The 13,223-nt window shown below is 33.0% G+C and overlaps 1 protein-coding gene across 1 annotated transcript; it reads left to right on the plus strand.

Annotated features, from left to right (window-relative positions):
* Window positions 1–5,033: 5,033 nt before the first annotated feature.
* LOC108209986 (uncharacterized) lies at window positions 5,034–8,123 on the plus strand. Its single transcript, XM_017381216.2, has 5 exons — window positions 5,034–5,442; window positions 5,600–5,699; window positions 6,591–6,690; window positions 7,316–7,404; window positions 7,724–8,123. The coding sequence occupies exons 1-5, from the start codon at window positions 5,280–5,282 to the stop codon at window positions 8,025–8,027; spliced, it is 756 nt and encodes a 251-aa protein (XP_017236705.1). The 5' UTR covers window positions 5,034–5,279; the 3' UTR covers window positions 8,028–8,123.
* Window positions 8,124–13,223: the final 5,100 nt, after the last annotated feature.

Consider the following 13,223-nt stretch of genomic DNA (forward strand, 5'->3'; position numbering starts at 1 on the left):
TTAGATTATGATTGATTTTAATTTGGGAAATAAGTATATGTGACAAATATAATCAACGGCATCTAAGAGGGTTCCTCGGTTTTCTTGATAATTTGGTTTCCTCTGGAACCTCACTCTATATATATATATATATATATATATATATATATATATATATATATATATATAGGCCAACATTCCAAAGAGGGACTCCTTATATGGAGTTACATAGTGCGCCACTATAAATCATCGATTTTATAATAAATTCTGTTATAGAATACATATAAAACATGATTCTAATATAGAATACTATAAAATAAATCTATTTTAAGTAATTTAACACTTAAAATTTGATTAAAAAAGTATATTTTCGAAACTGATTCTACAACAGAATAATTCTGGATGATTATTATTCTGTTATAGAATTATGTTGAGATATTGCATAATTTTAGATGATCTTTGTAATAAAAAAATTGTATAACTTCGTTTTCGGTTTAATAATCAAAATTTGCAATTATATTTCATAAAAAATATAATAGAATATATATTATGTATATATTTATAATGGTGTGCTACGTAACTCCATATAAGAGGGTATGCTATGTAGTGCTACCCTATATATATATATATAATATCGGGTTCGGTCGGGTTTCGGTTTGGTTCGGATTCGAATCGGGTTTCGGCTATTCGGGTCGGTACCGGTTCGGTTGGCCTAAAAACCAAACCCGTACCAAATTCAATCGGTTTCTAAAAATAAAAACCAAACCCGAAACCAAACCATAAAAATCGGGTTCCGTAAAAACCATTCGGGTCGGTTCGATCGGATATCCGTCGGTTCGGAAAATTTTGCCATCGCTGGGACCCAGGAGATGATCCCGGACCCAGGAGACGATCCCGGACCCCAGAGATGGTCCCGGACCCAGGAGATGATCCCGGACCCCGGAGACGATCCCGGACCCAGGAGTTGATCCCGGACCCGGACGCAACCTATCCGCCCTTCCCCCGGCCAGAGACACAAGAGTGCAAGCCGACACCTGAACAAGCTGCAGTCTAACATGACAAGGACGGTACCTAAGGTCAACTACTGCACAGAAGAGACAATTGTGGGTAGGGGTGTAAATGAGCCGAACCCTAGAGTGCTCGTGTATCGTTTGTTAAAAAATTAGCGAACTCGAGCTCGAGCTTAGATCGAGCCAAAAATATTTTTTGAGGATCGACTAATTAAGGAATAACTCTGTTCACACGAACGGCTCGCGAACCGCTCACGAACATGTCTCACGAACTGTCTCACGAGCTTTTGTTCACAAACCGCTCATTAACTTACGCTCACGAGCATGTCTCACGAATTTTTTCTCACCAACCACTCATTAATTTTTTTCACGAGCTTGTTTAATAAACTTTGCTAACGAGCTAGCTTATGCTCATAAATTTATTTGCGAGCTTGTTTGTTATTTAATTTAATTAAAAAAAATAAATTAAAATTCTAACAATATTTTAATTTATGCTCTAAGGAATCATAGATTCATAATAAATTTATAATAACTACGCTCACGAGCCATGTTCACGAGGAACGTTCACAAGCCAGGTTCACGGGCGAGGTTCACGGGCCGAGTCACGAATCATGTTCACGGGCCAAGTTCATGAACCATGTTCACGAACTCATAATTCGAACTTGTTCACGAACTATCGAGTCGAACTCTACTGTGCTCAAGTTCAGCTCGTTTATAAAACGAAGCTTAAAATTGTGCTCAAGATTGACTCGTTTAGGAATCGAACCAAGCTCGAACCGAGCTTTTTTCGAACCGAACACCGAGCGGTTATCGAGTGTATCAACTCATTTACAGCCCTAATTGTGGGAACATTCCAAAATACTATTCCACAGCTGACACCTGGACAGGTGTCAAGCATCCAGCCCCCACAGGTGGACGGTCAGGATCCAAGGTACGTACCCTTAAACCCTACAAGAAAAATAAATTTTTTTTGGATGGAGAGTTTAGCAGTCAACTAGTGGTTTGACTTGTACTAGTATCTAGTGTTTTATCATATATTGTTGCTTACAATTTTAAAAAAAATAATTCTGTTTGATCCAACCGTACGGATGTGAGAATTTATATATTTTGATGATATTAAAAAAGTTTCATAATAAATAATTTTATTTGGATGGAGAGTTTAGCAGTCAACTAGTGGTTCGACTTGTACTGGTATCGAGTGTTTTATCATGTACTGATGTTTATCTTTTTTTAAAAAATATTATGGATGATCGAACCGTACGGATGTGAAGATTTATATATTTCAATGGTATTAGAAAAGTATCAAGAAAAAATAATTTTATTTGGATGGAGAGTTTTGCCGTCAACTAGTCGTTTGACTTGTACTAGTTTCTAGTATTTTAACATGTATTGCTGCTTGCATTTTTAAAAATATATTTCTGGATGATCCAACCGTAAGGATGTGAAGATTTATATATTTTGATGATATTAAAAAAAATTCATAAAAAAATAATTTTATTTGGATGGAGACTTTAGCAGTCAACTAGTAGTTTGACTTGTACAGGTATCAAGTGTGTTATCATGTATTGTTGTTTACATTTTAAAAAACAATATTTGTGGATGATCAAACCGTACGGATGTGAAGATTTATTTTTGATGGTATAAAAAAGTTTCAGAAAGGAATAATTTTATTTGTTTTGAGATTTTAATAGTCAACTAATGGTTTGACTTGTAATAGTAACCAGACATTTATCATGTATTTGTGTTTCCATTTCTTTAAAAATATTTCTCGACGATCCAACCGTACGGATGCCAAAGTCTATATATTTTGATAATATTAATAAAGGTTCAAAAAAAAAACTTTTTTCCGTTTGAAATTTTTACAGTCAACTAGTGGTTTGACTTGTATATGTAAGTAGTATTTTATCATGTATTGCCGTTTTAATTTTTTTGATAATATCTCTCGATAATCCAACCGTATGGATGTCAAAGTTTATATATTTTAATGGTATTAAAAAAGTTTCAGAAAAAATAACTATTTTTCATTTGAAATTCTAACAGTCAACTAGTGGTTTGACTTGTATATGTAAAAAATATTTTAGTATGTATTGCCGTTTCAATTTTTCGAAAATATTTCTTGATGATCCAAATGTACGGATGTCAAAGTTTATATATTTTGATGATATTAAAAAGGTTTCAGAAAAAAATAACTTTTTTCGTTTGATATTTTAATAGTCAACTAATAGTTTGACTAATATTTTAGTTATTTGTAAGTAAAATTATTTTTCAAAAATATGTCTTGATGATAATAAAAAATATAAATTATATTGTTAGTTATAAGTGATGAGTTTTTATGTCAAGCAAAATAATTATCTAAATTGAAAAAATAATATATGTTGTGTTGAGCTTGTTCAAAATTCCATCCTTTTCATCTTATTGTTCTTCAAAAATCATAAACTTAGTTTTTTCGTTAATCATAGATATAACAAAACTCCTATACCTTATTTTAATTAAATACTAAACAAAAATCAACATTATTTTTGAGTTTTACTTAAAATCATGTCAGTGACTTGAAGTCACTAGTATTTCCTTGGAATTTTTTTTCCTGTGTCGCTTATTTTTTATTTGGGATTCGTCCCAAGCCTCTAAATCAATCCCCACAACTACAATAGTGACTTGAAGTTACTGAGTTTCTTTACTTAGAATTTTTTCCAAGATTACATTAGTGACTTCAACTCACTAATGTTCTTTACTTAGAATTTTTTCCAGTCCTCTAGTTTTGGGGAGCTACTGTAACGATTTCATTAGTGACTTATGGTCACGGATATTCCCAGAATTACATTAGTGACTGCAAGTCACTAATGTTCTTTACTTAGAATTTTTCCCAGCCCTCTAGTTTTGGGGAGCTACTATGACGTTTCATCAGTGACTTAAGGTCACGGATATCCCCATAAGTACAACAGTGACTTGAAGTCGTTGATGTTTTTTACTTAGAATTTTTTCCACCGCTCTAGTCTTGGGAGCTACTGTAACGATTTCATTTCATCAGTGACCTTATTTATGATTTTTTACTAGGTAGTTGGGGTGTTGGTATGTTGTTGGCTGGTGTAAAATAAATGCAACGTCAGTGATCTTATGTCACTGAAGATGAAGGTGTGAGGGATAATACCGACATTTTAGGTTTTTCGCTCAACGTCAGTGACTTCCAATCACTGATTAGTGACTTGAAGTGACTTCCAGTCAAGTCACTAACGTGGCTATTTAATATTTTCTTCACGCGTCTATAAGATCATGTCACTGATGTACTTCATTTAATGCACACCATCAGTAACTTCAAGTCACGTAATGCGTGCACATACTATGACTTCAAGTCACTGATGGTATACACCTACCTCCCCTATCCAATTGTGTAAATGTAACCGGCCCTATATATATATATATATATATATGTATATATATATATATATATATATTATTGTAAATTGGAAGGCTTCAAGCGGCTTTCTTGGAGTAAAACTACGTGGATAATTACTGAGGAATGCTGATTTATCACAAATCATTGGCTGAATTATCTTAAATTAGTTGGGATAGTGGCTTATCTCATGGTAATGCTCATCTCAAGAACTACATTGGGCTTGATTCATATAGATAAAGTATGTAGGCACTTTTCAAAGGGTTCAAATTCACGTTTGTACACAATTTCTGTGACTATTTTCCAGGCGCCAGCGAGACGGAATAACATTATTCCGACTTCCTTGCATGACGGTTTTGCAAACTCAGCTCCAAAACACCACCAAATCATCTTTCTGATATGTGCAGTCTTTGTGTGCAGCCTGTCATTCGTACGAAAGTTAAGTATATCTCTATTCCATGATTAAGGCATATAATTCCTCCCATGATCGTTTGTACATGTTTTTACGATAGATTTTATTTTGTCATTATATTTATTTAGCGTGTAACCAAATGTCTTCTTTTCGTTAATTTTTTTTTTTTTGGACGGAGAGATTAATACTTGTAAGTAAATGCAAATAATGATCACGAAGAATGAACGGCCAAGATTTGAGCATCTTGATGAGGCAAAGAATTAATTATCTCTCCCACTCCCGCAAAAAAAAACTTGGAGGGAGAGAGACGAGAGAAAGCAAAACATTTCGAATCTCTTCCTCTCTGGAATCTCTCTTTGCAAAACCCTAACCCTTACTTTCGTCAAAGAATCCTCTTTTTCCTCATTACATACAATTATTTATCCCCGTATATATGTAATCTGAAGCCAATTTGCGATCACATTCGTGTTTGATCAGGAATGTGGAGATGCACGAGACGAAGGATGAGTCTGCGCAACGACGATCATCGTTCTCGTGCGCCGTTCCGTTGGTGATCATCGACAGTTTTTCTCGCCGGAGCTTTTCGTATAATAAGTTGCCTCAGAATCCTCTCAAGCTTACTGTCCTTAAATTGGACTCCTCTTCTTTTGGTATTTTGTTTTTAGCAGATTACTTCCCCCTTTTCGGTGTCGAAAATTAAATTATTACAGTTTTTATGTGTGTGAGGAGTGAGTTGTGTGTTGATGTTTTGATTGGGTATGATTTGGAGTAAGTTGGAATGAAACTGAATTACGGTTTGAATTGCAGAAATTGAAGTTTCCAAGACAGCAACAGTAGCGGAACTGAGGAAGTCTGTGGAGAATGCATTTAGTCACTTACCGAAAGAAGGACCTGGCAAGATTTCATGGTAACATTTTTGGAGCGAATTAATTGTTATTTGTGTATTTTGAGCATTTCTAGCAGCAAATTGTTGGAAGGAACTGATTATTGTTATGGTTTGCTACTTAATGATATATGCCTAATTTTTGTTGGGTTCAACCCAATGTGGTAATATGGGCCTTGGTGAACCACGAAAAAGATAGCTAGTATAATAATTGTAATTTGACAATTGTTATAGATGGTTTGTCCTGGTTTAATAGTATTATGTTGATAGGTTAGCCTTAAGTATTGTCTCAGAGGAACGCCCTTCAAGATGAGATTGTTTGTATTGTTAATAACTTGTGTGATTAGCAATTATTATTAATAAGTAGTCTGTTTAGCAATTCAGGTTTAGAAATACCATGAGGTGTGATTACTTGATTGACTGTATTATTGACAACTGATCTAATTGATAATACAAGTTGGGATGTGGTGTTTTTGCCTTACATATTTTGTGCGTGCTTTGTATTCGTTGGCAATCTTGTATAGTATTCCTAACAATTTCTCCAGGAATTTATTTCATTCACCAGGTACACTAACTAGATTTGAGTAATATTGTAACTTTGGTAATAGCTATAATGATATTCCTGAACTTCGATTGGGTCCATCACATATATTCCAGTTCTGATGTGTGTGTTGAGTTGATATAATTTTCATTTTGTATATGAAGTATTAAATGATTTCTTTGGGTGTTTGCTGGTTGTTTATTCAAGTTTATTCATATGCAAGTGGAATAGTGGATTGCTGTAATGTTGTCTGATCACAGTTGAGGGTATGGGGTCATCGTCACTTACTCTATGAATAATCGTTTCTCTTCTTTCTTTTTTCGTAATTGAAATCTAGTACATGTATTAATATGGACGATAAATTGTTGATGTAGGTCCCATGTATGGGGTCACTTTTGCCTGTGCTTTGATGGCCAGAAGCTTCTTGATGATAATGACTATATTGCAGATTATGAGATCAGGGACGGTGATCAGGTAATTATTGTGTTGCGCGATATAGATTATAAATTGTATCTATATCAAGTATAAACAGATGATGCTGTTTTTAGAGTTTTAAATCCACATGTTATTTATTGGATTGGAGAATTTTATATGCTACTTACTGTCAAGTGTACATCTCATCTAAACTTTTTACTTTTTACTGGGGTTAAAGTGAAACTAGAATGCAGAACTTTATCTGAGATCCAGGAGGGGCTGTCTATTGCTAACAAATAACAGGGAATCACTTGATAACTTTTATCCAGTATAAAGAAAGAATTCAATCATGATTTCTGCCTTCTATTTGTAGCCATAAGCGACTTTTCATTCTACAAAATAAGTTCACCTTATGTTATATCTTTACTATAAAGTACTTTTCTTTACTTATCCGACTGATCATATTCATCCAGTAGGTAGTTTCTTTCTTAGAGAACGAACTTATTGAATTGCCTTTACTCATTTTGCTCAATTCTAGGTTAGAGTCAATACAGCCAGTTATCAATTGAATATCCTCCTTTACTTGGGACATCACGATCATATGCGTGTTCTTCATAGAATTATTGTCTGATATACGTCAGAATACTACTTCCTGTTTACTAATACGCGTTATTGGATTTTGAAGCTTCTTTTTGCAAGACATCTATCAATCAACTACAACTTGAAAAGGAATATATCAACGGATCAGATTGGTGACATTGAGCAACCCAGCATGTAAGTTGTATATTCATAATAAGCACAATAGGGATAGGAATAATTAGTTTATAATAAAAGAAAGTCGGCCTCTCTTGCACTTTCATTTATGCACAAAGTTATGTTTCTAAGACTTCTTCCTATATAAAATGATATATGTGATAATAAGTTTTAGCGAATCTAAAACCTTATTTAAGGGTACAATGATTAATAGAGTTTGTACTCATGTTAGTTTTTAGTTTTTTTTATAATACCATATTGCAGATGCACTAAGAAGTGCCTGGTAAGTAATTGGTAAAAGTGTAACTGAGCTATGAATGCCGAACCAATTATTGTGCAGTTCAAATACGTGGGAACCGGAAGAAGTAATTGATGAAAGAATATATGAGAGTTGCGATGATGAAACCCCACGACAAAAGGTCGAGGAACATACATTTCCTGATATTCCAACATTTGAGTACAAGCTGGCTACCATATTGAGAGGATGGTTCTCATACCGCAGAGTTTCTTCAAGTCCAGAGCCAAACTTTAATTCAAAGAGTATCTCAAGATCTTCAAGTGGTTTTTTGGGCAGTTTCAAAAATGTTATAATGGGATATAATAATAAGCAAATCCCTCGGATAGAGAATTTGAAAGTACAATAATATCAGCAAGGTATCACTACTGTATGTGATTTACCCTTGACCTGTTTGTTAACACACCGCATCCAATAGTAGTAATTACAATATTTGGATCAGTAACTTTCAATATTCGGAACTAGTTGATTAAACGGATTTTGTGGATGGTTTTGTAGTGTCCATTAGGTATGAATACTATTCTTGGGCTTGTCTGAGTAGTGGCTATATGGACATTATAATGATCAGGGCTGTGAAGTGTTAATTGTTACATATAGTACTGACCAGGATTATCTTGGAGGAGGGTAAAATTAACTGCAGGTTTACTTAGCTGGTGCGACTAGGACAAGTCGAAATAGAGGAGTGATGTAGCTAAAGATGGGTGAGTGGTAGTGAAGCATGCTCTCCATGCATGTTGTCTCTTTTAATGTTACACAGTTGAGTTCTTGCTTATCTGTTTTTGAGCATTCCATATGCTACTTCCAGTTGGAACCGGTCTTGGAATGTAAATATATCTTTACTGTGATTCTCGGACCTCGCTTGAGCTATCTTTACAGATATTAGATGATGGATGTGTTTTAAGCACCTGCACAAAAAAGACATTATAAAATCATAAAGGGTGCTACTTCAGGCTCCCGGGCTTTTGTGGGTACCCCAACTTTTTACTCCAAAAGTGGGTATCTTGAACATTTCTGGACATTTTAGGATATCCTGAATATATTTGTGAGCGAACAGATTGACGTTCAATGGAATGGTAATTGCCCCACTATTGGGCGATGGCGATGATAAGAAACAACAAAATCATCCCATGCAGGGGTAAAGACACCGGCACCAGAATAACAACTTACATTATATAATATGTCCGCTGGAAGAAAGACTCTAAAAAATAACAGTTTGTTTAATATAATTTAGTTGGATAAGTTTTATAGAGACCACGTTTTCATGAAGACCAATTATGTACTGTAATTAAAATATTCTATAAAAACATTGCAAAACGTATAATTTTTCGAATCATGTTCTACAAAGATCATTATTTTATTGACGATCTTGCAAATTTTATACATTTGGCAAATAAGAGTTAAGTTCCATGTAGTCCACATATTTACTGTAGTACCGTAGACCACGTATGTTCTGCAACTATAGAATGACATAAAAATATTGCAAAATGTATGAAACTTGTTATTTTGTGAAATACATTCTATAAATATCATTATTTCATTAAAAATATTGAAAATCATTTATGTTCGACAAGTAGAACACATATGTTCAGTAATATGTTCTGCAAACTTAACATGTTTTGCAGAATAATGTGTTTTTCACTATTTAATTTGTAGAATGTTTAAGATTGTCAAAATTTTTAACAAAATAATGATGTTTATAGAACATGATATGCAAAATAACACATTTTGCAATGTTTTTATGCCATTCTATAGTTGCTGAATATACGTGGTCTACGGTATTACAGTAAATATTTAGACTACATGGAACTTTGTTCTGGCAGATAAAACATTTAAAAACATATGATTTTACAAAACCATGTTTAGTGTGTGGAACATTTGTTGATCTTGCAGAACATACATGTTCTGCTTATTTACTATAAATAATTTTCAACATTTTCAATTTAATAGTGAAATTTATCGAATGTATTTCGTAAAACAGTAAATTTGGTAGTGTTTTTAATTGCTGAATATAAGTGGTCTCCGATGAAAACGTGGTCTCCATAGAACTTTTCTCAATTTTTATAATCTCAAAAATATTTTTTTTTTCTCTTAAATCTTTCAAATATATATTTTGTAAAGATCCAACATTTTAAATTCCCCGTCCAAGTGCCCTTATCTTATTATTCAAAATAAAAGTTATTCGTGACAAATAAGAATGTTGAATCTTTCCTCAATACTTATTTTTAAAAAAATTGATATATAATCATGAAATTTCTTTAAAAATAAATTCTTATTCACAAAACTAAAATAAGTCCTTATTTTTAATAGATAATACTAAACACTAATTGCATACTTAAATCTCTATATAAAAAATTAGATAAATTAAAACATTCCCAACGCAGCCAACTTTGTTGTCTAAGGATAAAAATGTCCAATCTTTCCTAAATACTTATTCTTAAAAATCAATACATAATTATGATTTTTTTTAAAAACATAAATTCTTACTTATAAAAACAAGGGAGGTAAATAATAAATATTCACGATTTGTCTTCACAAATAAATCTTTATTTTTAATAGGTAATACTAAACACTACTTGCATACTTAAATCTTTATGTTAAAAATATTTGATAAATAAAAACATTCTCGGCAATCCACTTTGTTGTTTAAGGATACTAAAATGACACGGTGACCAAATGTCTACGTTGGAGCAAACCTGAAAACCTGGCCGAGACCCGGAAATACAAAATATAAATTATAGTCGACCTCTTCAAAAAAACGCCACTCCAACCATAATCATTTATTATTTATATATTTGTTGAATCCCTACAGGTCTGTCACAAATTTGTAGAAAGGTTACACATCATCTATTACCATGTTAAATTGATATATGCTATTTTAACTCTAAAATATTAACAACATATTATATTTAAATTATAGCCAACACCACTTGAGCACAATGTCTTATAAATTCAACAAATTTTACATAATATCTTATAAGTCCAATTTAGCCCATGATTATAGTCAACACCATTGGACCCGGAAGAAATTAAAACAAAAAACCACTCTTACCTACAATTACTTTTCAACCTCTGTCCATCCTTTAGTAATTTCTATATATTTGAAACTATACCAAGACAGGGGAGAGCATGAGCCGGTTCGGCTCGGTTTCCGGATAAAACCGGAATCAAAATCATATATATTCAGTTTTTGAAATCGAAAACCGTAACCATCGGTTCGGATTCGGTTTAAAAAACCTCAGTTCGGTTGCATTCGACAAAACCGACAAATATAAGAATGAAAAATAAAATCAAACATACACTAGTCTGCTTAATAAAAAAGATACCAACCAGTATACTCTTGCTCGATTAGTGAAAAAAAAATATATGCAACTGATATTATAGAAATCTCACGAAGAAAATGTAAATGGACTCAGAGAAGGAAATAATGAGACAGTTTATAAAATGGTGTTGCAGCAACTGAGAACAGCAGGATATAAAAAAATACATGAAGTTAAAGGTAAACATAGAAAACCAGAAGCAAAAACAATCGCTAATACAATCTACAAGATGATAATAACACAATACTCACACAGACTTGTGTTTTCAAGTATTCGATTAGATTTCTTGATTTATAAATATGATATAGATTATAAATTTATTATTTTATTTTATATATATATATATATATTTATATATATACATATAGAAGAAAGTTCTATGGAGACTGGATTATTTGGAGACTGTAGAGACCTAACCCTGGTCATCCAATCATTAAACATCCAACGGCTGCATATATTTTGTCCTGCACGTTTGTTTTCTCTCCCTATCCTGTCCTGCACTTCTAAATCGATGAACAACAAGCAATACTTCTAAATCTTGCATAACATAAAATAATAATTCCATATATTGGTGTTCAATCACCGAAATCCTAACAAATAAAAATAATAATTGCATACAAAACAAAGATGTAGTTGGACACTGCTATGATTGGCACTGAACTCATTGTCATTGTCCTGCCACGAATTGAATTTGTTGCAAGACAAAATAACACTTAGATATATCACAAATATGCGGGACAAATTATTAATATTACATTACTAGAAATGCAGGACAAGAATAGTGTAAATTACAAACATAGTTTTGAATTAAAACTAAAAACAAGAAATGCAGGACAAGAATATTAATAATACATTACTAGAAATGCAGGACAAGAATAGTGTAAATTATTAATATTACAAAATTAGAAATGCAGGACAAGAAATGCAGGACAAAGAATATTTAATCATGTCCATTAATTGTCATATTATTTAACGGTAGATCTTGTAGTCTCTAATGACTCCAAAATTTTTGGTCTCCATTATATATATATATATATATAGAGAGAGAGAGTCTTACTCCAATAGAAACCTCATTATTCTAGAAACTAAAAACCAAGCTGAAATATCACTAAATCCTAAAGCAAATACCACTAAATTCTCAAACAACCCCATCTCCACCTCCATCTTCACCAACCCCACCTCCATCTTCACCAACCCCACCTTCACATCCGCCACTGCCACTACCTCCGTCGTCACCTCCTCCATAACCACCACCACCTCTATGCCGCCCGCCCCCCATCTCCACCTCCATTATTTCTCTAACAACACAATCTCCACCTCCATCTTCACCAACCCCATCTTGGTCGCTGCTTCAACCTCATTCAGCCCCGTTCATACTTCTCTCTCCACCTCGACTCAACTTCAAAATGCGGCGGAGCCGCCACTATTCCGGCAACGCTCCAACCCACTACTTCAGGCCGCCCACACCTTCGCTACAATCATCCTTCCTCCATCTCCACCTTCACCTCCACCATCTCCACCACCGTTATCACCTTCTGAATCGAAAACGTGAACAGATCTGGAGATTTTGAGCAGTTTTTAGAACATATATGAAGATTCTGAGCGATTTCTGCAAATTTTCACTAATTCTTGCAACACAGATCACTAAATTCTAAAGAGAATATCACTAAATTGTACTGAGAATATCACTAACTTTTATTGGTTTCTAGTTTTTATTTTAAAATTGGTTTCTATTTGATCATGAGCCTATATATATATATATATATATATATATATATATATAGGGTTGCACTCCACACAGAACACTTTAAAAAAAGAGCAACAAAGAACACGTACTATCATAACACTTTATTTTTCATAAAAAATGATTTGTTAAGATTATAATTTCATAATTAAACACCAATTAGACATGATATATGAAATTTAACATCCAAACTCATCTAAATTGTTAATATAAAATATTATAGAATCCAGAACAGATCCAGATTAGAATCATGTATATATATTTTGCACGATTAATGTTACATAAAATCATGTTATTTTTAGTCCATATTTATTGTTAAACATGTTAGATACTATTATTATTTATAATAAAAGGTTAATTAGCTTAAAATTAGAATTTAATTCAAGTTCTAAATGAGATTCTATATGCGATTCTAAAGTGTTCTTATTTGTTCTTTTAAGGGTGTTCTTCTTTGAGCAATGCCATATATATATATATATATATA

Source organism: Daucus carota, chromosome 1, assembly GCF_001625215.2.
Source record: "Daucus carota subsp. sativus chromosome 1, DH1 v3.0, whole genome shotgun sequence".
Lineage (NCBI taxonomy): Eukaryota > Viridiplantae > Streptophyta > Magnoliopsida > Apiales > Apiaceae > Daucus > Daucus carota.

Excerpts from the sequence above, each read along its gene's own strand:
- LOC108209986 (XM_017381216.2), top strand. The coding sequence starts at position 5,280 with ATGCACGAGACGAAGGATGAGTCTGCGCAACGACGATCATCGTTCTCG. Across the intron at positions 5,443-5,599 it reads ATTGGACTCCTCTTCTTTTG|AAATTGAAGTTTCCAAGACA; the intron begins GTATTTTGTTTT and ends TTTGAATTGCAG. Across the intron at positions 6,691-7,315 it reads AGATCAGGGACGGTGATCAG|CTTCTTTTTGCAAGACATCT; the intron begins GTAATTATTGTG and ends TGGATTTTGAAG.